The sequence below is a fragment of the Pristiophorus japonicus genome, chromosome 19, assembly GCF_044704955.1.
Source record: "Pristiophorus japonicus isolate sPriJap1 chromosome 19, sPriJap1.hap1, whole genome shotgun sequence".
NCBI lineage: Eukaryota > Metazoa > Chordata > Chondrichthyes > Pristiophoridae > Pristiophorus > Pristiophorus japonicus.
The window spans coordinates 79,243,586-79,269,591 of record NC_091995.1 but is presented as its reverse complement, the minus strand read 5'-3'; the positions used below and the strand labels follow the sequence as shown (position 1 = coordinate 79,269,591).

Here is a 26,006-nt window from a genome sequence, read left to right as displayed (position 1 = left end):
GCAACAATAAACAGTGGCACTTCCTGCCTGACGTTTACAGGTTTTACCTGATGCCATGGGTATCTGTCGTAATCTGCATTACTCTCCAAATCTATCGAAGTCCACCAATTAAATTCCAGCCTCCAACTCACTCCCGGATATCTGTTATTCTATATCATATCATAGGCAGTCCCTCGGAATCGAGGAAGACTTGCTTCCACTCTTAGCATGTGTCCTTAGGTGGCTGAACAGTCCAATATGAGAACCACAGTCCCTGTCATAGGTGGGACAGATAGTCGTTGAGGGTAAGGGTGGATGGGACTGGTTTGCCGCACGCTCTTTCCGCTGCCTGAACTTGTTTTCTGCATGCTCTCGGCGATGAGACTCGAGGTGCTCAGCGCTCACCCGGATGCTCTTCCTCCACTTAGGGCGGTCTTTGGCCAGGGACTCCCAGGTGTCAGTGGGGATGTTGCACTTTATCAGGAAGGCTTTGAGGGTGTCCTTGTAACATTTCCGCTGCCCACTTTTGGCTCGTTTGCCATGAAGAAGTTCTGAGTAGAGCGCTTGCTTTGGGAGTCTTGTGTCTGGCAAGCGGACAATGTGGCCTGCTCAGTGGAGCTGATCGAGTGTGGTCAGTGCTTCAATGCTGGGGATGTTGGCCTGGTCTATGACGCTAATGTTGGTGCGTCAGTCCTCCCAGGGGATTTGTAGAACACGAACCCCTCATTTAGATTCCAGCCTGAAACTCATTTCCGTGTATCCATTATTCTATATATAAACCATCTGAACCCCTCAATTTGATTCCAGCCTGTAACTCACTCCCAGGTATCTGTTATTCTATATACCACCTGAACCCCTCGATTAGATTCCAGTCTATAACTCACTCCCGGACACCTGTTATTTTATATATAAACCCCACAAACCCTTCAATTAGATTCAAGCCTATAACTTGCGCCTGGATATCTATATTCTATATATATATATATGTGTTTATATGGCCTTTCTCCCCTCTCCCTCCCCTCACTCCGAATCCCTTGATCAGATTCCAGTCTGTAACGCACTCCCCGGTAACTTTCCTTTCATGAACCACGGGTACTTTGAGGTACTTGGAGCAGCCTAACTGGCTGGCCAGTGGTCAGGGTCTAGTCCCTGGTCTGCCAGCCGGCCTTTTCTCACTTGACAGCGGGGAAGCTGCGGTTTAATCAGCTTGGTCACATGGTCCTGGTCACAGCTGCAACCCATGGATGCTTCAAAGTTGGCCGAGGATCCGATCAGGCTCAGCTTTGAGCATCAATACTGCTATACAGAGTAAGGAGCCAAATGGCTGCCAGTATTCATGGGCCTGTACCCTTGTGAGACCTTTGGGTGGGAGGGGCGAGGCTGGGGGCAGGCAGGACACTCTCACCATGGCCTTCAATGCATTTAACTCTGCCCTGTATCTTGTTGTGCTCAGAACCGGGAGGACCTTCTTTCACCATCGGCAAAGCCATCTGGCTGCTCTGGGGCCTGGTTTTCAATAACTCGGTGCCGGTCCAGAATCCGAAGGGGACAACGAGCAAGATTATGGTGTCGGTCTGGGCCTTCTTCGCTGTGATCTTCCTGGCCAGTTACACAGCCAACCTCGCTGCATTCATGATCCAAGAGGAATACGTGGACCAAGTGTCTGGCCTCAGCGATAAGAAGGTAAGGCTCCAGTCACCTCTAACCAGGACCGTGTGCTTGAATAGCCAGGCGAGCATTCCATATAATACTGAGAATTCTGCATCAGACATCTAGTGTTTCTTCGGGGATTCTGCCTTATAGACTTGACTACTCCAACGCACTCCTGGCGGGCCTCCCACATTCTATCCTGCATAAACCAAAGTTGATCCAAAACTCGGCAGCCCGTGTCCTAACTCGCACCAAGTCCCATTCACCCATCACCCCTGAGCTCACTGATCCATATTGGCTTCTGGTTCAGCAATGCCTCGATTTCAAAATTGTCATCCTTGTTTTCAAATCCCTCCATGGCCTCGCTCCTCCCTATCTCTGTAATCTCCTCCAGCCCCACAACCCCCCGAGATGTCTGCGCTCCTCAAATTCTGCCCTGGAACATCCCAATTATAATCACTCAACCATTGGTGGCCATGCCTGCAGCTGCCTAAGCCCCAAGCTCTGGAACTACCTGCCTAAACCTCTCCACCTCTCTACCTCTCTTTCCCCCTTCAAGATGCTTCTTAAAAGAGACCTCTTTGACCAAGCTTTTGTTCACCTGGGCTAATTTTTACTTGTGCGGCTTGGTGTCAAATTTTTGTCTTATAACACTCCTGTGAAGCGCCTTGGGATGTTTCACTACGTTAAAGGTGCTATATAAGTACAAGTTGTTGTTGTTATAAATTGATTATTATTCACACATGGCATTAGTTGGCATTTATTATTTTGTGGACATTGATATGTGGACTTGGTTCACTTGACACACCTTCCACCTTTAGTTTTACCAGAGATGAGGAGCGTGGGCAGGAACACAAATACCGAAACAGGGGTAACTTTACCTCATCCCAGGCTATTGGGGATTGGGCAATGGGCCGTGTGTGACTGAGTGAAAAACAGAGTTAGTGGGTAAGGCACCATGGGAGATACTTTTAACTGAACTTGCCGGGTGGGTTATTCTGCCATTCACATCCTATCTAGACTAATCTTTTTCTAACTTCTGCCATTGCCATCTCAAGTTGGCCCATCATCCCCTTTGTCTCTCAAATCTCTCCTGTCTTCCACCCTATAACCGACCTTCCCTTTTGTTCTTTCCTCCCCTCCCCCTTTCAGCTCCTTAAGAATCTGTTCATTTCAAACAGTTCGCCAGTGCTGATGAAGGGCCGTCGACCCGAAACGTTTACTCTGTTTCTCTCTCCATAGATGCTGCCTGGTCCGCTGAGATTTCCAGCATTTTCTGTTTTTATTTCAGATTCCAGCATCCACAGTATTTTGCTTTTGTGTGTGGGGAAACTCATGGGATTGGTTTACACCAATATTACCAGATGCGATGGGCCGAATGGCCTCCTTCTGTGCCATAAATTATTCTGTGATTCTATTACTCCATTAACCTCAGCACAGAGTAAATCAATGCTGGTTTTACACCAGTCAGAAAGAATTCTTTGATGGTGCATTAAAAGATCTGTATAACCAATAACTTACTAGGGCAAAAGAGTATGGTGTTTTGCTATAGAGTTATCATTGCTCGGAAGACCTATGTTATTCAAGGAGACATGACAACCAACAAGAGCAGCCAAAATGGATCTGCCAGAGCCAAGCTCCAATACTCCGGCAGTCTCTGTAGCCTTTGTCCAGTGAGTAAAGCATTCTGAAGCCACCTCGACAGCATCTGAGACGGGCCTCATTAATCAAGGGCCACTGAGCTATTCAGTGCAGCTTTCATTTTGTGAGATTTGCAATCAATGGAAGAATTAGACAGGGTTTAGGCAGTTCCCTGACAGGTGGGTGATGGGTTAAAATTACTTCCCGTGAGTTTTCTTTCGATTTATTCTCATACAAACATAAAAACATAGAAAATAGGTGCAGGAGTAGGCCGTTCAGCCCTTTGAGCTTGCACCACCATTCAATAAGATCATAGCGGATCATTCCCTCAGTACCCTTTTCCTGCTTTCTCTCCATACCCCTTGATCCCTTTAGCCGCAAGGGCCATATCTAACTCCCTCTTGAGTATATCCAATGAACTGGCATCAACAACTCTCTGCAGTAGGGAATTCCACAGATTAACAACTCTCTGAGTGAAGAATTTTTTCCTCATCAGTCCTAAATGGCCTACCCCTTATCCTAAGACTATGTCCCCTGGTTCTGGACTTCCCCAACATCGGGAACATTCTTCCCGCATCTAACCTGTCAAGTCCCGTCAGAATCTTGTAAGTTTCTATGAAATCCCCTCTCATCCTTCTAAACTCCAGTGTATAAAGGCCCAGTTGATCTAGTCTCTCCTCATATGTCAAGACCTCCCTGTTCCTCTACTCAAATCCCCTAGCTATGAAGGCCAACATACCACTTGCCTTCTTCACCACCTACTGTACCTGCATGCCAACTTTCAATGACTGATGAACCATGACACCCAGGTCTCGTTGCACCTCCCCCTTTCCTAATCTGCCGCCATTCAGATAATATTCTGCCTTTGTGTTTTTGCCCTGAAAGTGGATAATCTCACATTTATCCACATTATACTGCATCTGCCATGCGTTTGGCCACTCACCTAACCTGTCCAAGTCACCTTGCAGCCTTTTAGCGTCCTCCTCACAGCTCACACCGCCACCCAGCTTAGTGTCATCTGCAAACTTGGAAGATATTGCAATTAATTCCTTCATCTAAATCATTAATGTATATTGTAAATAGCTGGGGTCCCAGCACTCAGCCCTGCAGCACCCCACTAGTCACTGTCTGCCATTCTGAAAAGGACCCGTTCATCCCGACTCTCTGCTTCCTGTCTGCCAAACAGTTCTCTATCCACGTCAGTACATTACCCTTAATACCATGTGCTTTAATTTTGCACACCAATCTCTTGTGTGGGACCTTGTCAAAAGCCTTTTGAAAGTCCAAATACACCACATCCACTGGTTCTCCCTTGTCCACGCTACTAGTTACATCCTCAAAAAATTCCAGAAGATTTGTCAAACATGATTTCCCTTTCATAAATCCATGCTGACTTGGACCGATCCTGTCACTGCTTTAAAAATGCGCTGCTATTTTATCTTTAATAATTGATTCCAACATTTTCCCCACTACCGATGTCAGGCTAACCGGTCTATAATTACCCGTTTTCTCTCTCCCTCAGTTTTTAAATAGTGGTGTTACATTAGCTACCCTCCAGTCCATAGGAACTGATCCACAGTCGATAGACTGTTGGAAAATAATCACCAATGGATCCACTATTTCTAGGGCCACTTCTTTAAGTACTCTGGAATGCAGACTATCAGGCCGCGGGGATTTATCAGCCTTCAATCCCATCAATTTCCCGAACACAATTTCCCGCTTTATAAGGATATCCTTGAGTTCCTCCTTCTCACTAGACCCTCGGTCCCCTAGTATTTCCGGAAGATTATTTGTGTCTTCCTTCGTGAAAACAGAACCAAAGTATTTGTTTAACTGGTCCGCGATTTCTTTGTTCCCCATTATAAATTCACCTGAATCTGACTGCAAGGGACCTAAGTTTGTTTTCACTAATCTTTTTCTCTTCACATATCTATAGAAGCTTTTGTAGTCAGTTTTTATGTTCCCACTTATCTTCCTCTCATACTCTATTTTCCCCCTCCTAATTAAACCCTTTGTTCTCCTCTGCTGTATTACAAAATTCTCCCAGTCCTCAGGTTTGCTGCTTTTTCTGGCCAATTTATATGCCTCTTCCTTGGATTTAACACTATCCTTAATTTCCCTTGTTAGCCATGGTTGAGCCATCTTCCCCGTTTTATTTTTACTCCAGACAGGGATGTACAATTGTTGAAGTTCATCCATGTGATCTTTAAATGTTTGCCATTGCTTATCCACCATCAACCCTTTAAGTATCACAATAGTCTATTCTAGCCAAGTCACGTCTCATACCAACGAAGTTACGTTTCTCCAAGTTCAGGACCCTAGTCTCTGAATTAACTGTGTCACTTTCCATCTTAATGAAGAATTCTACCATATTATGGTCACTCTTCCCCAAGGGTACTCGCACAACAAGATTGCTAATTAGTCCTTCCTCATTACACATCACTCAGTGTAGGATGGCCAGCCCTCTAGTTGGTTCCTCGACATGTTGGTCTAGAAAACCATCCCCAATGCACTCCAGGAAATCCTCCTCTACCGCATTGCTACCAGTTTGGTTAGCCCAGTCAATATGTAGATTAAAGTCGCCCATGATAACTGCTGTACCTTTTTTGCACGCATCCCTAATTTCTTGTTTGATGCTGTCCCCATCCTCCTTACTACTGTTTGGTGGTCTGTACACAACTCCCACTAGCGTTTTCTGCCCTTTAGTATTCCGTAGCTCCACCCATACAGATTCCACATCAGCCAAGGTAATGTCCTTCCTTACTATTGCATTAATTTCCTCTTTAACGAGCAATGCCACCCCACCTCCTTTTCCTTTCTGTCTATCTTTCCTAAATGTTGAATACCCCTGGATGTTGAGTTCCCAGCCTTGGTCACCCTGGAGCCATGCCTCCATGAAGCCAATTACATCATATCCGTTAACTGCTATCTGCACAGTTAATTCATCCACCTTATTCCGAATACTCCTCGCATTGAGGCATAGGGCCTTCAGGCTTGTCTTTTTAACACCCTTTGCCGCTTTAGGATTTTGCTGTAATGTGGCCCTTTTTGCTTTTTGCCTTGGGTTTCTCTGCACTCCATTTTTACTTTTTTTCTTTCTCTCTTTTGCTTTTGCCTCCATTCTACTTCCATCTGTGTCCTTGCATAGGTTCCCATCCCCATGCCATCTTAGTTTAACCCCTCCCCAACAGCACTAGCAAACACTCCTCCTTGGACATTGGTTCCGGTCCTGCCCAAGAGAGGACTGTCCGGTTTGTACTGGTCCAACCTCCCCCAGAACCGGTTCCAGTGTCCCTCCCTTCTGCACCACTCCTCAAGCCACGAATTCATTTGAGCAATCCTGCGATTCCAACTCTGACTAGCACGTGGCACTGGTAGCAATCCTGAGATTACTACTTTTGAGGTCCTACTTTTTAATTTAGCTCCTAGCTCCCTAAATTCGTCTTGTAGAACCTCATCCCATTTTTTACCTATATTGTCGGTACCTATATGCACCACAACAACTGGCTGTTTACCCTGCCCCTTCAAAATGTCCTTCACCCGCTCTGAGACATCCTTGACCCTTGCACCAGGGAGGCAACATACCATCCTGGAGTCTCAGTTGCGGCCGCAGAAACGTCTATCTATTTCCTTTACAATAGAATCCCCTATCACTATAGCTCTCCCACTCTTTTTGCTGCCCTCCTATGCAGCAGAGCCACCCATGGTGCCATGGACTTGGCTGCTGCTGCCCTCCCCTGATGAGTCATCTCCCTCAACAGTACCCAAAGCGATGTATCTGTTTTTCAGGGGGATGACCGCAGGGGACCCCTGCACTACTTTCCTTCCACTACTCTTCCTGTTGGTCACCCATCCCCTATCTGGCTGTATAATCTTTACCTGCGGTAAGACCAACTCACTAAACGTGCTATTCACGTCATTCTCAGCATCGTGGATGCTCCAGAGTGAATCCTCCCGCAGCTCCAGTGCCGCAATGCAGTCTGTCAGGAGCTGCAGCCGGATACACTTCCCGCATATGTAGTCGTCAGGGACACTGGAAGCATCCCTGACTTCCCACATAGTACAGGAGGAGCATAACAAGTGTCTGAGTTCTCCTGCCATGACTTAACCCCTAGATTAACTTAATTTGGCAACAATAATGCTAAAGGCTACTTACTGATAAAGAAATGAAAAAGAAAAAAACTACTCACCAATCACCAGCCAATCACTTACCCTCTTGGCTTTGACGTCACCTTTTGATTTCTTTCTACTTTTTTGCCTTCTCTCCCTGCTGCAGCTGCACCAGCTGGCCTTTATAGGCAGCTCCGACGTCCCCGAATCTCTTGCTGTGATGTCACACTTAGTTTTCTTTTCCTCCCAGGTCGGGGAGTCAGCACTGGTGGGGAAAACAAGACAAAGCAACACCTCCCGCTCCCACTTGCCCAAACTCTCCCACTTACCAAACTCTTACCTTTGCACTCTGACCTGCCGCTGCACTCCGAGCAAGACTGCACCAAGCCCCCTCTTTTTATACTGTTCTTGGCTGACTCACTGGCCTATTTAGGGAACCAGTTTTTACTAGTTGCCCAATTAACTAAGCTAGCTTGCTTGTTTGTCTCGGGACATTGACGTCGCTGGCAAGGCTGGCATTTATTGGGCACATCCCGAGTTGCCCCGAGAAGGTAGGGGTTTGGGCCTTCTTTGTGAACTGACGCAGCCTCGTTAACCTTTGATACAACTGAGCGGCTTTCCAGGCAGTGTGCCCTGCAGGCTGCACTATGTTCTGTGAAACCTGTTTGTTTTAAAGCACCTCCCGTTTGAACCTCTGCCCGTGGGGCCGTATTTCCAATGTAAATGCTGGTGAGCGGCCTGCGCAGGGCCTTGCAAATTACTGTGCGCATCTCCAAGGGAACATTATTTCTAGGTCACTTCACAGGGCAGTTAGGAGCCAACCATGCCAGTGTAGGTCAGATCCGGTATGGGGTGGCAGCTTAAGGTCGTTGGTGAACCAGTTGGGTTTTTATCTGAATCGGACAGCTTCATGGTCACTTTTACTGACGTCGGCTTTTTATTCAGACTGTTCCACCGGATTATTAGTCCAGGCCTCTGGACTACGAGTCCAATCACGTGACCACTGCGCTATCGGGCCCTGTGTGAGCAGAGGGGCCTCCGTGTCTTTCCCGAACCACCCTGAATCTCAGTCAGCGTCAGTTTGTCTTCTTCTCTCTCCGCAGTTCCAAAGGCCGAACGATTTTTCTCCCCCTTTTCGGTTCGGGACGGTTCCCAACGGGAGCACAGAGCGAAACATCCGGAACAATTACCTGGAAATGCACAGCTACATGACCAAGTACAACCAGAAGTCAGTGCTGGACGCGCTAATAAGCTTGAAGGCAGGGTAAGGATTCTGCGGAACTGAAGTCCTGTGGGGAGCTTGGGTGGGGTCAGGGCCGGGTCACGAGCAGCATGTGTATTTAGCGGGGTTTTTGTTCGGGGAAGAGCTTCACGATCACAATACAGATAATTCCTCTCCGTGTTACTTTTAGCCCATGGGAAAACCCTTGGCTTGTGGGATAAATGTAACATGCAGAGGTTTTCCCAACTGGATTTTAATTTTCTGTTTGTGCTGCCCCAGAACCCGGAACTTGCGATCGGTCAAGAATCCGTTTGACGGATCGCACGTGTCGGAAGTAAAGGTTCCCCGCGGGCGGAGAGTTGGGCTATTTGCCCAGAGAATGTCCTTCACATTCTGATGACTGAAAAAAAGCAGGTGTAAGGTCTGCTTTTAACAGCATAAAACTTTTAAAGTACAGACAAATACATTTAAAAAAAAATGTAAACATTTAAAATCCTGTTAAATAAAGTACGGTTATTTTTAAACCCTTTAAAATATGTAAATTTTTGTTTAAAATAATTAATTAAATCCCATTTTTAATCATTTGAGATATGTGATGGGTTTTTAAAAATTATTTTCAGTGTTTCTGTGTTTTGGGGGGAATTTCCATTTATCCTTATGGTGGGTCCGTACATATGGAACTCACACAAGTACGAATCGGGAACCCCCTACTCTGATAGGTTGGGCCGGCCCACATGATCCCAGTGATGCATCCGAAACCCTTACGCCCCAGGGATATGTGGGCCCCTACGCTGGCCTTCGCATAGAGCCCCAGGACCACAAGTCTCCGAAGCTCTGGGACCATCGGGTACTTTCGTAGAAATTCTTGCGATCAGAGGCTTCTCCGCAGGACGCCTCCGATCGCAAATTCTGGGCCATCGTGTTAATAAGTCAACAAAAGTATTGAAATCTGACCTTTGTGACCCCCCCCCCCCCTGGGGATCTCTTTGTAGACCCCAGTTTGAAAATCTAGGCTGACAAATGCTGCATTGTCAGAGGAGCCGTCCAGATCAGACACCAAACCGAGGGCCCAGCTCTTACTGCGGGGTGTATGTTGAAGATCCCGAGGCAGTAGGGGAGTTCTCCCAGTGCCTTGGCCAACATTCCTCCCTCAGCCAACGCTACCAATAACAGCCTAAACTGGTCACACACCTTTGTGGGATTGCTCTGTGCAAAATGAGCGCTGTTTGTCACCTGCATAACAACAGATACTTCATAGTAACTCACTGTGTGAGGGCGTTGCAATCTCTTTGGGGAGCGGTCTGCTATAAACACCAGGATGTCTTTCTTTCTGATGTGCGCTGTGGTTCTGGCCAATGGAGGCTTGCATTCTGACCCCTGCCCTCCCTCTCCCCCACAGGAAGTTGGATGCCTTTATTTATGATGCGGCTGTGCTGAACTACATGGCCGGGAGGGACGAAGGCTGCAAGCTGGTGACGATCGGCAGTGGCAAGGTGTTTGCGACCACCGGCTACGGAATCGCCATCCAGAAGAGCAGCGGCTGGAAACGGGCGGTGGACCTTGCTATCCTGCAGTTATTCGGTGACGGTAAGAGAGGGTTTAGAGGCCTTTAACCCTGGGACCTCGAATCACTTGTGTAATTATACCCTCATGGCAGTGTGATATCAGGAATGGATTACATGGGATATAAGCACAGAAACAGGCCATTCGGCCCAGCCAGTCCATGCCGGCGTTCCACTCGAGCCTCCTCCCTGTGGAAGTGAGTTCCACATTCTCCCCACTTTCTGGTTAAAGAAGTTCCTTCCGAATTCCCTATTGGATTTCTTGGTCCATATATTGATGGCCTCTAGTTTTGTTCTTCCACAAATGTGGAAAATCTCCATCTGTGTCGAATCTATCAAAACCTTTCATAATTTTAAAGACCTCTATTAGCTTTCCCCCCCCCCACCCCCCAGCTTTCTCTTTTCAAGAAAGAGGCCCAGCCTGTTCATCTATAACCTCACAATTCTGGTATCATCCTTGTAAAGCTTCTCTGCATCCTGTCCAGTGCCTCTATATCCTTTTTAGTGCGTCTATATGCTCAAGATGATCATCCATAATTAAAGTGTTAACATAAGAAATAGGAGCAGGAGTAGGCCATTTGGCTCCTCGAGACTGCTCCGCCATTCAATAAGCTCATGGCTGATCTGATCCTGGCCTCAACTCCACTTTGCTGCCTGCTCGTGATAACCCTTGACTCCCCTATTGTTCAAAAATCTGTCTATCTCCACCTTAACTATATTCAATGACCCAGCCTCCACAGCTCTCTGGGATAGAGTATTCCAAAGATTCACCACCCTCTGAGAGAAGAAATTCCTCCTCCTCTCCGTTTTAAATGGGCGACCCCTTATTCTGAGACTATGCCCCCTCGTTCTAGATTCCCCCACCAGGGGAAACATCCTCTCTGCATCCTGTCGAGCCCCGTCAGAATCTTATACATTTCAGTATGATCACCTCTCATTCTTCTGAACTCCAAAGAGTACAGGCCCAACCTGCTCAACCTTTCTTCATAAGACAATCCCTTCATCCCTGGAATCAATCTCGTAAATCTTCCCTGAACTGCCTCCAGCTAACACTGTATGATATCAGTAATGAAAGTGTTAAAATTGAGTGATATAAGTAATGAATATGTTAACCTTGTATGATACCAGTAATGAATGTGTAAACGCTTGGGTAAAATCCCTCTGTCCACTATTTAAAGTTGTGCTTGCTGAGACACAAGTGAGATATTCAGGCATGGGATGCAGCACAGAGACGATCCATCAGGCTGACCTCCAGTGTCGGGGGGTCCGAGTTATTAGATAATCCGGGTTTTTTTAGCCTGTCTGTGAGACGATCCTCTAGAAGTAGATAGAACAGTTAATTGAATAGGCGAGGCAAATCCAGATTATTGCTTTAATTTAAATGGTGAAAATAGTACAAAAATTTACAGGGCTACGGGCAGAGAACAGGGGAGTGGGACGAATTAGATAGCTCGACCAAAGAACCGGCATAGTTACATGGCCTGAGTGGCCTCCTTCTGTGCTGTATCTATAATAAGACATTATCTATAATAGGATTCTATAATAAGACAAGTGGACACAGGTTCAAACTAATAAAAGCTAATTTTAGCTCTGATATTTCGATGTTCTTGACACAGCGAGCAATCAAGACGTGGACTGGACTTCCTGATAGAGTAATGGAGGGAAAAACCCAAGACTCAGTGAATTAAAATTTGGATGAAATGGGGGTGTGTAGAATCGTTTGGGCCGGATGAATTAAGATGGAGCAAATGGCCTTTCTCTTCGGTACAGACGTAGGCCATTCAGCCCCTTGAGCCTGTTCCTCATCCATAATTATCTAGTGACTATTTGAAGGAACCTACATGCTCATTAGCATTATCGCACCACAAGAAATGTTAAATTTAGTCCCGTTTGTGGTCAACGATTTGATTTTTAAACAGGAGCCCAGGGCCACTTGGGTGGTGTCGTGGGTTAGACACTGGTCTTCGACCTCTGGGCCCTGGGTTCTAATCCAGACAAGACTGGTGGGAAAGAAGTCTCCTCTGCTTGCTATCTGTGAGGTTCCTACGTGAGATGAGGTTGACAGTCTCAAACTGTTCCAAGTGGCTACTAAATTGGCATTCTCCCTCACAAGCTGGCTGATTTGGACAAGGATGGTTCAGCTGAGGGTTCCTGTTCTGAGGGTGATGCCAAGGCTTGTGGCTGGTTCAGACTTAGAAGTAACTAACTGAGCTATAACTGACCCAAGAGTGTCTGATATCGGTACCGGGCCACCAAAGTGGGGAAATGTTTCTATCTCCAGGTCTAACAACCCTCATCTTGACGAGCAGGTAAAAAAGAGTTTTTAAGGAAAGGTACAGATGTAGGAATCTATAAGCTATGAACATACGAACAATGACGGACCAGTAAAGACCATCTGCTCAATCGAGTCTGTCCCACACAATTGAGTTACAGGTTGAACCTCCCTTATCTAGAACCCTCGGGACCTGGCCTGTTCTGGATTTTTCCGGACAAGGGGTGGTCAGATTAAATTGGATGGTACAAGTACTGAGCAAGGGGATATCGGACCTGGCTGGCTGGGTGCTGGGAGCACGACAGAGAGATCATGGGGGGTGAGGGTGGAGGGCAGTGGATCGCAGGGTCAAGCCAGCGATTGCGGGAGTCGGCAGCGAGGAAGGACTTCAATTTGTTCATGTCGGAGTTCTGCGCAGGCGCCACCCGGTGGCCGGGAATGGTTCTGGACGAGGGGTGGTTCTGGATAAGGGAGTTCTGGATAAGGGAGGTTCAACCTGTACCTTGTGTATCACAACATATGCACCCCACCCTACCCGAAACCATGTGATCTCCCGGGAGAGGCAAAAAAAAACGATAAAAAACCCAGGCCAATTTGGGAAATAATAAAATCTGGGAAATTCCTCTCCGACCCATCTAGGCGATCAAAACTAATCCAGGAGATCACTCTGGCTATTAAATTCCCTGCAGTATTTACCTTCTGGGCCCTAAGAGGTGATCTCCGCCGCAGCCAGAAACAAATCCAGCTTACGCTTGAAGGAATTCAGCAAGTCTGCATCCACCACATGGAACAGCAGCTTGTTCCAGAGGTCTACTGTTCTCTGTGAAAAGAACCACCTCCTGATATCTAACCTAGATCTAGTCTTATACAACTTAAATCTGTGACCCCTGGTCCTGCCTAACCTATGTAATTGAAATAAACTCTCAGCTGGAAGACCATCTATTCCCTTATTATCTTATTATCTTATTATCTTATAAACCTCAATCAGATCGCCCCTAAGTCTACGCTGCTCTAAGGTATAGAGTCCCAATGCTTTTAGCCTATCTTGATAACTAAGATGCTTATCTCAGTCTTCTGAATGAGGGACATACAGTCTGGCAGGGCAAGGGATCTTGCTAAATTGGGTGCTGTTAATTTGTGACTCATATGCAGATGTGACCTGCAAACTAGACTTTATAGTAATTTGCAGTTGAATTTCAGGAGTTCTCTGAATTCAGAGTTGCATGAATTACCAGCGGTGCATTTATTTTGGATGTTGGAGCATGAAATGAGCACTAATTGCAGACAGATGTCAGTTTGCATCTGCAGATTACATATGGGTGTACTGAATATCCATAATGGAGGCAATGCACCCTTTCAAGATACCAGTTTACAAATCCCCCACCATGGTTTGGCCCCCTCTTCTCTCTGCAGCCTCTTCCAGCTCTGCCAAACTGTATGCCTCCCACCTCCCTCTAAAGCGCCATGGACTGGAGAGACTCCAGCCATAAGAACATAAGAAATAGGAGCAGGAGTAGGCCATCTGGCCCTCGAGCCTGCTCCGCCATTCAATAAGATCATGGCTGATCTGATCATGGCCTCAACTCCACTTCCCCACCTGATCCCCATAACCCTTGACTCCATTTTCCTTCAAAAATCTGTCTATTTCTACCTTAAATATATTCAATGACCCAGCCTCCACAACTCTCTAGGGTAGAGAATTCCAAAGATTCACGGCCCTCTGAGTGAAGAAATTCCTTCTCATCTCCATTTTAAATGGGCGACCCTTTATTCTGAAACTATGCCCCCTAGTTCTAGACTCCCCCACGAAGGGAAACATCCTCTCTGCATCTACCCTGTCAAGCCCCCTCAGAATCTTGTGCGTTTCAATAAGATCACCTCTCATTCTTCTAAACTCCAATGAGTATAGGCCCAACCTGCTCAACCTTTCTTACATAAAAACATAAGAACATAAGAATTAGGAACAGGAGTAGGCCATCTAGCCCCTCGAGCCTGCTCCGCCATTCAACAAGATCATGGCTGATCTGGCCGTGGACTCAGCTCCACTTACCCACCCGCTCCCCGTAACCCTTAATTCCCTTATTGGTTAAAAATCTATCTATCTGTGACTTGAATACATTCAATGAGCTAGCCTCAACTGCTTCCTTGGGCAGAGAATTCCACAGATTCACAACCCTCTGGGAGAAGAAATTCCTTCTCAACTCAGTTTTAAATTGGCTCCCCCGTATTTTGAGGCTGTGCCCCCTAGTTCTAGTCTCCCCAACCAGTGGAAACAACCTCTCTGCCTTTATCTTGTCTATCCCTTTCATTATTTTAAATGTTTCGATAAGATCACCCCTCATCCTTCTGAACTCCAATGAGTAAAGACCCAGTCTACTGAATCTATCATCATAAGGTAACCCCCTCATCTCCAGAATCAGCCTAGTGAATCGTCTCTGTACCCCCTCCAAAGCTAGTACATCCTTCCTTAAGTAAGGTGACCAAAACTGCATAAGACAATCCCTTCATCTCAGGAATCAACCTCGTGAACCTTCTCTGAACTGCCTCCAGTGCAAGTATATCCTTCTGGCTAGCCATCAGACCTTGCGCTCTCTTCTGGGTGTATCCGGTCACCTTGGTCTATCTCTCCTTTTCAAACCTACCTCTTTGGTCACCTCCCCCTAACTCTTCCCTCTACCAGTCCACCCGTCCCCACCCTAACTGCTTTGTGCCAGCTGTGGCTCAGTGGGTAGCACTCTCACCTCTGAGTCAGAAGGTTGTGGGTGGGAGCCTCAATCCAGGCACATAATCTCGGCTGACACTACAGTGCAGCGAAAAGGGAGTGCAGCATTGTCGGAGGTGTCGTCTTTCGCACACATACACATCCACAGACACATGCACACACAAACGCCCGTGCATGCAGATGCATGTACACACATGCACACGCATGCACACACGTGCCCACACACATACACGTGCGCACATACATTGGCAAACACTGAAGGCCAGCAATGACTGTTGATGAGATTAGCCAATTAAATTTTGATGCGTTCGCATGAACTTCCTTTCTCTGCCTGCGTAGAGGAGTCATTAACATATTGTCGATCTCTTGTGCTTTTGCCGATGGGGAATCAAGACCGTGTCATTTTCAGGCAAAGTGGAGTTCAAGGGCATGGAATAATTGGATACGGGATGTATTTCAGTCCTCATTTTAAAGCCACACATTCTGTCCTAATTTTTATATAATACTTTAATCTAATATAATTAGTTACAGTTAAATAGCAAAACATACGTTAATTTGGGAATGAAAGAAGTAGCGCTGGTTGGAGCATGGCATACAGGATGAGGAGCTGAGAGACACCACAGCACCATCACTGGCTGGAGGGTATAGTTACAACGTGATGAGTTTACATACGCGGTCTCCATTATAAGTGTGGACATGGGAATTTATAACTGCAAAAAGAAAAAGTTGACACCAAAGTGTGGAAAAAAATAAGAAAGTAAAGTTTGCAGACAGGAAAAGCACAGATGTTTAGCACATTATAGATGGGTTAGTGCTAGATTGGAATTATGGACAAAGGGAGCCCTCAAATTTCTAGTTTTCTTCTTCCTGTCTTCAGGAGGCTGCATACATTACTCCATTTTGTCAGCTTTTTGAAAAGGAGAAGCTTTCAGGGCTATGGGGAAAGAGCAGGGGAATGGGACGAATTGGATAGCTCTTTCAAAGAGCCAGCACAGGCCCGATGGGCTGAATGGCCTCCTTCTATGCTGTATGATCCTATGATTTTACCCCTGATCGCCTTTCAATGTCTTCCATTTTCTCACCTTTTCCATGGGTGTGCCTCTCGTTGCCTTAACTAATCACATGTTCTTTGTTTCTCTCATTTCTTTTATGTTTCTTTCCACTGCCTCAAACTACTGCAACTCTTTTCAGGAGCTTTCAAGGCCTTTCGCTGATACTCCCGTGAGAGTTCTCACCCCTCCACCCCCCCCCCCCCCCAACCCACTCATCCTTGGCTTCGTTCTGATTTTGCTTGCTTTGTCTCTAATATTTTTACTTGTCCGATGAAGAATCCCCCATTCTCCCCATAGATGCAAACTGACCCGCTGTGTGTCTCCAGCATCTGCCGTTGGTGTTGATAAATCTCTGTGATTCTAGACGACCTCTGACTGGGATTTTTTTTTCTTCTCTGTCCTACCCTTCTAGGAGACATGGAGGAGCTGGAAGCCCTCTGGCTGACTGGCATCTGCCACAACGAGAAGAATGAGGTGATGAGCAGCCAGCTGGATGTCGACAACATGGCGGGTGTGTTCTACATGTTGGGCGCGGCGATGACGCTGAGTCTCCTCACCTTCATCTGCGAACACCTCTTCTACTGGCAGCTGAGGCACTGCTTCATCGGCACCTGTACCGGCAAGCCGGGCCTCCTGTTCTCAGTCAGCAGGGTAAGACCATGTCTCTCTATCTCTGCCTGCTTTCATCTGTTCTAGTCACCACTTGGTACTGGAAGGTTTGAAGCTCACAATCTGGGCTGAAGCTGCTGCTTAATGGCACCTAGCGGGGGACAATGGGAATCCTAGTAGTTCAAACACTTGTGCCTTTGAGTCCTGATTGGATAACCGCATCGCAGCTCACTGGCATTGATTGGGTGATGCAACTCAGCTCACTGGCGCTGATTGGGTGATGTAACCCAGCTCACTGGCTCTGATTGGGTGATGTAACCCAGCTCACTGGCTCTGATTTGGTGATTCACCCCAGCTCACTGGCTCTGATTTGGTGATTCACCCCAGCTCACTGGCTCTGATTGGGTGATGCAACCCAGCTCACTGGCTCTGATTGGGTGATGCAACCCAGCTCACTGGCTCTGATTTGGTGATTCACCCCAGCTCACTGGCTCTGATTTGGTGATTCACCCCAGCTCACTGGCTCTGATTGGGTGATGCAACCCAGCTCACTGGCTCTGATTTGGTGATTCACCCCAGCTCACTGGCGCTGATTGGGTGATGTAACCCAGCTCACTGGCTCTGATTGGATGATGCAACCCAGCTCACTGACTCTGATTGGGTGATGCAACCCAGCTCACTGACTCTGAATGGGTGATGCAACCCAGCTCACTGACTCTGAATGGGTGATGCAACCCAGCTCACTGGTGCTGATTGGGTGATGCAACCCAGCTCACTGGTGCTGATTGGGTGATGCAACCCAGCTCACTGGATCTGATTTGGTGATTCACCCCAGCTCACTGGCTCTGATTGGGTGATGCAACCCAGCTCACTGGCTCTGATTTGGTGATTCACCCCAGCTCACTGGCTCTGATTGGGTGATGCAACCCAGCTCACTGGCGCTGATTGGGTGATGCAACCCAGCTCACTGGCGCTGATTGGGTGATGCAACCCAGCTCACTGGCGCTGATTGGGTGATGTAACCCAGCCTGGAGTATAAAAATAAGGAATTCCTGCTCCAACTGCACAGGGTGTTGGTGCGACCACATCTGGAATACGGTGTACAGTTTTGGTCTCCTTATTTAAGGAGGGATACACTTGTATTGGAGGCAGTTCAGAGAAGGTTCACGAGTCTGATTCCTGAGCTGAAGGGTTGTCATGAAGAAAGGTTGAGCAGGTTGGGCCTGTACTCAATGGAGTTTAAGAACATAAGAACATAAGAAATAGGAACAGGAGTAGGCCATACAGCTCCTCGAGCCTGCTCCGCCATTCAATAAGATCATGACTGATCTGATCATGGACTCAGCTCCACTTCCCCGCCCGCTCCCCATAACCCCTTATTCCCTTATCGTTTAAGAAACTGTCATAGAAACATAGAAAACAGGAGTAGGCCATTCGGCCCTTCGAGCCTGCACCACCATTCAGTATGTTCATGGCTGATCATGCAACTTCAGTACCCCATTCCTGCTTTCTCTCCATTACCCCTTGACCTCTTTAGCCGTAAGGGCCACATCTAACTCCCTTTTGAATATATCTAACGAACTGGCCTCAACAACTTTCTGTGGTAGAGAATTCCACAGGTTCACAATTCTCTGAGTGAAGAAAATTTTCCTTATCTCGGTCCTAAATGGCCTACCCCTTATCCTTAGACTGTGACCCCTGGACTTCCCCAACATTTAGAACATTTAGAAGAATGAGAGGTGATCTTATTGAAACGTATAAGATTCTGAGGGGGCTTGACAGGGTAGATGCAGAGAGGATGTTTCCCAATCTAGAACTAAGGGGCATAATTTCAGAATAATGGGTCGCCCATTTAAAACGGAAATGAGGAGGAATTTCTTCTCTCAGAGGGTCATGAATCTTTGGAATTCTCTACCCCAGAGAGTTGTGGAGGGTGGGTCATTGATTGGGCCTGAAATTCCGGCCTCCCCAGGTCCGTACGGAGTGAGTACAGACCCGGGGAGACATCGCAAAAGCTGTTTTTTGGCACGCAATGTGCATGCACTGAAAACCAGCTTTTCCGTTCCGGCTCGACAGATCCAACGCATCTTGGGGAGTAGGACATTCCCATGGGCGAGATTGAGCTATTTACCCATCTGTTACCCAGCGAATGTCCTTAAAACTCTTGCGCCTGGTAAAAGCAGGCGCATAGCCAACTTTTCCCAGCGTAAGACTTTTAAAACATATCAAAATAACATTTTAAAACATTTTTATGTTAAAAACTAAGGTAAGTTTATTTTTAACCCTAAATACAAAACCTTAAAAAAAATCTGAAAAATATATATTTTTTCGAACACATTTATTAACTTTAATTTAAATTAATCTTAAATATGTTGGGTGGGGGTGTTTTTTTATTTTTTATTTGTGTTTAGGTGTTGGGGGGGGTCAGTTCTCATTCATAATAATGAGAAATCCTACTTACGGACTTCCCATTATTATGAATGAGAATAGTTTACCCTGATTGGGTGTCCAGGCCCATGTGACTCCAGCTCCAGCTCCAGCTCTACGTATGCTCAGACGTGCACGAGCTCCGATGCGCAGGGAGCAGAGGCCTCAAACTGCAATCGCTGGTGGGCGCCTGAGCAGGAGCTAAGTGCACAGCTTTTCTCTTCTTTTCAGGCGGCTGCCCGCGGGAAGCCCAGAACCGGGATTTCAGGGCCAAAATATTTAAGGTGGCGATAGACAGATTTTTTGAACAATAAGGGAGTGAGTGAAGGGTTATGGGGAGCGGGTGGGGAAGTGGAGCTGAGCCCAAGATCAGATCAGCCATGATCTTATTGAATGGTGGAGCAGGCTCGAGGGGCCGAATTCTTATGTTATGTATTCACCCCCGCTCGCTGGCACTTTGGGTGATTCACCCATATGGATAGGATCAGGATCGGGCTGTGATTGCCCCACACAATCCCCCCCCCCCACCCATCCCGCCCCGCCCCACCTCCCCACCCCACCCCACCCCAGGGAAGAAAGACGGATAACTGAGATTCCCCACAGATTTGATCTGTCCTTATTTCCCAATTTTCTCAGCGTTTCACTGAAATGTAGGACACGTCAGAGGCAGATTTCTGAAGCGATTACGCTGGCGCTCGACATCCTGTCAGCAGTCGGAGGTTCAGCTTGAGCTCTCTGTGCAACAGAAAGCTTTGAATATGGCTCCCTCTGGTGGCCTCAGTGTTTAACCATGCCGGCCAGTCTCTGGCTGGGGCAAGCATGTCTGGAAAGCCCAAGGTCTGATTCCTGGTCTGTGCTTGAGTCAGCTGTTCTCTGTTGCTCTACAGCTGTCCTCAGTGACCCGAACAGGAGCCCGTTCTCCACAGATTATCTGATCATTATCTCATTGCTGCTTGTGCGGCCTTGGGGTGTGCAAAATTGTCTGCTGTGTTTCCTACGTTATAGTAGTAACTACACTTTGAAAGCACTGTCTGTAAAGCACTTTGGGCCATCCTGAAGTCATGAAAGGTGCATTAGAAATGCAAATTTTTCTTTCTTTTTAGTCAAAAGCTCCTTTTATCAACGGGGAAGGAAGATCTGGGAGCGCAGTATCTCTCACCACAATCCTCTCCTCTTGTCTCCTGCTGCCCGTATAAAGTCTTGAGGGATGCGGACAGTACTCTCTGTCTCCCACTGTCTCCTGTTGTTCATTTAAAACAATATCACATAAGAACATAAGAAATAGGAGCAGGAGTAGGCCATATGACCCCTCGAGCCTGCTCTGCCATTTAATACGATCATGGCTGATCTGATCATGAACTCAGCTCCACTTCCCTGCCTGCTCCCCATAACCCTTTATTCCCTTATCAGTTAAGAAACTGTCTATTTCTGTCTTAAATTTATTCAATGACCCAGCTTCTACAGTTCTCTGAGGCTGAGAATTCCACAGATTTACAACCCTCTGAGAGAAGAAATTCCTCCTCATCTCTGTTTTAAATGGGTGGCCCCTTATTCTAAGATCATGCCCCCTAGTTCTAGTCTCCCCTTTCAGTGGACACATCCTCTCTGCATCCACCTTGTCAAGCCCCCTCATAATCTTATGCATTTCGATACGATCATCTCATTCTTCTGAATTCCAATAAGTAGAGGCCCAACCTCCTCAACCTTTCCTCATAAGTCAACCCACTCATCTCCAGAATCAACCGAGTGAACCTTCTCTGAACTGCCTCCAAAGCAAGTATATCCTTTCTTAAATATGGAAACCAAAACTGTACGCAGTATTCCAGGTGTGGCCTCACCAATACCCTGTATAACTGTAGCAAGACTTCCCTGCTTTTATACTCCATCCCCTTTGCAATAAAGGCCAAGATTCCATTGGCCTTCCTGATCATTTGCTGTACCTGCATACCAACCTTTTGTGTTTCATGCACTAGGACCCCTAGGGTCAGCCCCGAAGAGGGTCCCCACCAGGGGAAGCACTCCATTGACTGTCCGTCCAAAGTTTGTCAGACACTTGTTTCCCCAGAGGCCTGGCATCGTGGGATAATTGTACAAATATCCTGCCATCGTTTTGCCCACTCACCGTGTGTCGTGCCACAGTGTAACTTAACTGCTTCCAACTACACAATTTACTGCGCCTCCTAACTTAGTGTGATCTCCAAACTTGGATATGCAACTCTCTGTTCCTTCATCCGAGTCATTGGTACGTCTGGTGAAAAGCTGAGGCCACAGTGCGGATTCCCGGGGAACACTACATGCTACTTCCCACCAAGCAGAGAATGTTCCCTTTATCCCTATTCTCTGTTTCCTACCTCCCGACCAATCACCTAGGCGAGGCAGGAGTATCTTCTTCTGCCTTCAGGATCTCCACATCGAAGGACTCACTTTTTGAAGGGTCCTGACTGTTGTCATTTTAGACGGATATGCTGTCAAATTTGTGCACAGTGCGATCCCACAAACAGCAAATCAGATGAACAACCAGTTAATCTGTTGTTGGTGAAGTTGTTTGAGGGATACATATTGGCCACGACACCAGGGATAACACCCTCTGCTCTTCTTCAAAATAGTGACCATGGGATCGTCCATCTGAGAGGGCGGGCGGGGCCTCGGTTTTAACGTTTCATCTGAAAGACGGCACCTCCGACAGTGCGGCGCTCCCTCAACACTGCACTGGGAGTGCCGGCCTAGATTTTATGCTCAAGTCCCTGGAGTGGGACCTGAACCCACGACCTTTTGACTCAGAGGCGAGGGTGCTACCCACTGAGCCACAGCTGACAAATTGACCCAGTTGATGCGAATAACATTTAATGGAAAGCTAGCTAAGTGCTTGAGGGAGAAAGGAATGGAAGGATAGGGTGAGAAGAGGTAGAGAGGGAGGATGCTCCTGAGGAGCAGATACACTGGGATAGAACAATGGCTTGTTTCTGTGCTTGTCAATTCTGTGTCATTCTATGTAATTGGGACCTGCAGTATAATAAGTACGCTGGTGACCATTTCAGTAATATCTCAGATAGACATCTTTGAACATTTGTATTCAAGAACATAAGAACATAAGAAATAGGAGTAGGAGCAGGAGTAGGCCATTTGGCCCCTCGCGCCTGCTCTGCCATTCAATAAAATCATGGCTGATCTGATCCTGGCCTCAACTCCACTTCCCCGCCCGCTCCCCAGAACCCTTGACTCCTCTGTAATTCAAAAATGTGTCTATCTCCACCTTGAATATATTCAATGACCCAGCCTCCACAGCACTCTGGGGTAGAGAATTCCAAAGATTCACGACCCTCTGAGAGAAGAAATTCCTCCTCATCTCCATCTTAAATGCCTTTCCCCTTATCATGAGACTATTACCCCCAGTTCTTGACAGTCCAGCCAAGGGGAAACAACCTCTCAACATCTACACTGTCAAGCCCCTTCAGAATCTTGTATGTTTCAATGAGATCACCTCTCATCCAGAGAGTATAGGCCCATTCCACACAATCTTTTTTTATTTTTCCTACCTCCTAGAGAGGGAGGAGGCTCATGCAGAACATGAACACTGGGATGGAACAATGGCTTGTTTCTGTGCTGTCAATTCTATGTAATTCTATGTAATTGGAACCTGCAGTATAATAAGTACGCTGGTGACCATTTTAGTAGCATCTCAGATAGCCATCTTTGAACGCTAGTGTTATAGAACATAAGAACATAAGAAACAGGAGCAGGAGTAGGCCATTTGGTCCCTCGAGCCTGTTCCGCCATTCAATAAGATCATGGCTGATCTGATCTTGGCCTCAACTCCGCATAACCCTTGACTCCACTGTAGTTCAAAAATCTGTTGATCTCCACCTTTTCCCCAGCCACCACAGCTCTCTGGGGTCGAGAATACCAAAGATTCATGACCCTCTGAGAGAAATCCGTTTTATTCTGAAACTATTGTTCTATCCCAGTGTATATGCTCCTCAGGAGCCTTCTCCCTCTCTACCTCTTCTCACCCTATCCTTCCATTCCGTTCTCCCTCAAGTTATCTGGTTTCCCATTAAATGGTATTTGCCTCAGCTGGGTCAATTTGTCAGCTGTAGCTCAGTGGGTTGACTATCCCTCCCTAGAATCCCCCACGAGGGGAAACATCCTCTCGGCATCGACCCAGCCAAGCCCCCCTCAGAATCTTATATTCTGCGCCACTGACCTGCTGTTGTCCTTTGGTTGATTTCAGGGTATATACAGCTGCATTCATGGTGTGGCCATCGAGGATAAGCAGTCTTGCATGGAGTCCCCCACCGCCACAGTCAACGACACCCACTCCAACATCATGCGGCTGCTGCGGACGGCCAAAAGCATGGCCAACCTGACCGGGGTCAACGGCACGCACTTCGGCTCGCCGCAGACTGCGCTGGACTTCATCGGCCGCGACCCGTCCGTCTTCGACGTCTCCGAGCACCGCCGCAGCTTTGCCCACTCTGACTGCAAGTCCTACCAGCCCGACGACAACATGTTCAGCGACTACATCAGTGAGGTGGAGCGGACGTTCGGCAACCTCCACGCCAAGGACAGCAACAGCCTGTACCAGGACCACTACCACCACCACCGGCCGCACAGCATCGCCAGCACCAGCTCGCTGGACATCCCGTACGAGTGCGACAACGCCATGTTCGGCACCCAGGGCCGGGCGCTGTCGCGGAAGCCCTTCGAGATCGGCCTGCCCCCGGCGCACGGCCTGGGCAACCTCAGTGACAGCTACGAGAACCACAAGTACCTGTTCAAGAACGAGCGCTACGCCCACGACGACCTGATCCGCTCCGACGTCTCCGACATCTCCACCCACACCGTCACCTACGGCAACATCGGCAACACCAAGCGGCGCAAGCAGTACAAGGACAGCCTGAAGAAGCGGCCGGCCTCGGCCAAGTCGCGCAAGGAGTTCGACGAGATCGAGCTGGCCTACCGGCGCAAGACGCAGACCTCGGACCGCAAAGCCCGCTTCTTCAACAAGGACAAGCTGCGGGACTTTTACCACGAGCAGTTCCGCTGCAAGGAGAACCCGGCCCACTGGGAGCACGTGGACCTGACCGACCTGTACAAGGGCCGCGACGACGACTTCGCCAAGCACGACCCCGCCGCGGCCCACCTGAGCCGGCCGCACCACGTGCACGTGGGCGAGTTCGGGCTGGGGGGCGAGCGCCAGGCCAACCTGCACACCTCCACCGTCAGCCTGTGGGACAAGAGCGCGGGCCTGGCGGAGTGGGCCGAGCCGCCGCCCGACAACTACTGCCGCAACTGCCCCTCCAAGCTGCACAACTACGGCGGCGGCCCCAATGCCAGCCGGGCCGCTTGCCTGTGGTGCGAGGCCTGCAAGAAGACGGCCACCCTGTACGACATCAGCGAGGACAACTCGCTGCAGGACGCCGACCAGCCGCTGCCGGCCGCCACCACTGCCGGCCTGGCCAAGTACCACCAGAGCCCCACCGATTCCACCAAGCTGCAGCGTCGCAACCGCAACAAGCTGCGGCGCCAACACTCCTACGACACCTTCGTGGAGCTGCAGAAGGAGGACAGCGCGCCGGCGGTGCCGCGCAGCGTCAGCCTGAAGGAGAAGGACCGCTTCCTGGAGGGCAGCCCCTACGCCCACCTGTTCGAGACGCCGGCCGGGCTGGAGCCCCAGCCCGGCTTCCTCGGCAAGCCCGCCCCGCCCACCGCCGCCCACCCCCCGGAGCACCGCAACCTCGGCCGCTACACGCTCAGCAAATCCCTCTACCCCGACCGGGTCACGCAGAACCCCTTCATCCCCACCTTCGGCGACGACCAGTGCCTGCTGCACGGCAGCCAGTCGCACTTCTTCAAGCACCCGCCCGGCTCCAAGGCCCGCCTCGACTTCCGTCCCGCCGCCAAGTCGGCCTCGTCTGTGCTCAACGCCATGCCGTCGAGGTTCCCCAAGGAGATGTGCACCGCCGGCCCGCTGGCGGCCTGCGTGGCCAACAACAAGACTCCCCGGGCGTTCAACGGGGCCAGCAATGGCCACGTGTACGAGAAACTCTCCAGCATCGAGTCGGATGTCTGAGGGTGGAGCTGCTCCGGGTTTTTTGTGGGCCTGTTTCGGAAGTCCCGGTATGGACGGCATACTGGAGTTCCAGCCGGACCCGCTCTTTTCTACTTTTTATGTTTTTGATCTTCATGCAAAACCATCGCGGCACATTGTTTTTCAAATGCATTGTTACGGGAGGGAATTGGATTCCATGATGAACGTTAAGTCTGGTCCAATACAATATGGCAAAATTCTAACTGCATGTCATTTGTACCAAGTTACATCGGGCGATGCATCTTTGTGTAGGGGGGTGAGGATTAATATAGTCAATATTAATATCAGTGCCAGTACTGTACAGTTAAAACCTGCATTAACCCATTCACTACTGAAGACCCCACTTGTCGTCATTCTGAATGCCTGTCTCCGGGGTACTGGGAAAGCACCAGCTGCAGTCATTATTGCAGGAGTGGACGCGGGTTGTAGCAAGTGATCTCAGAGTGCTGGTGTGTACGTGTGTGAGTCTGTGTGCATGCAGGTGTATATGTGTGTGTGCATTCACGTGTGTGCGCGTGTGCGCATTCACAGATTTGCGTGTGTGTGTGTGTACATGCATGTGTGTATGTGTGCATGCATGTACATTTGTGTGCATTCATACATGTGAGTGTTTGTAGTGACTCTGCAGTGACAGTGTGCAGTGACATTGTTGGGACGTCACAATGGTGA

At 48.3% G+C, this 26,006-nt stretch overlaps 1 protein-coding gene across 1 annotated transcript in view; it reads left to right on the top strand.

Annotated features, from left to right (window-relative positions):
• LOC139229981 (glutamate receptor ionotropic, NMDA 2B-like) overlaps positions 1 to 25,319 on the top strand; it is a 1,420,117-nt gene extending 1,394,798 nt beyond the window's left edge. Inside the window, exons 10-14 of the mRNA XM_070861679.1 lie at positions 1,433 to 1,662; positions 8,484 to 8,644; positions 10,002 to 10,189; positions 16,623 to 16,861; positions 23,478 to 25,319. Of these exons, the coding sequence (XP_070717780.1) occupies positions 1,433 to 1,662; positions 8,484 to 8,644; positions 10,002 to 10,189; positions 16,623 to 16,861; positions 23,478 to 25,319 (2,660 nt within the window). The remainder of the gene's footprint in view (positions 1 to 1,432; positions 1,663 to 8,483; positions 8,645 to 10,001; positions 10,190 to 16,622; positions 16,862 to 23,477) is intronic.
• The last annotated feature ends 687 nt before the right edge of the window (positions 25,320 to 26,006 follow it).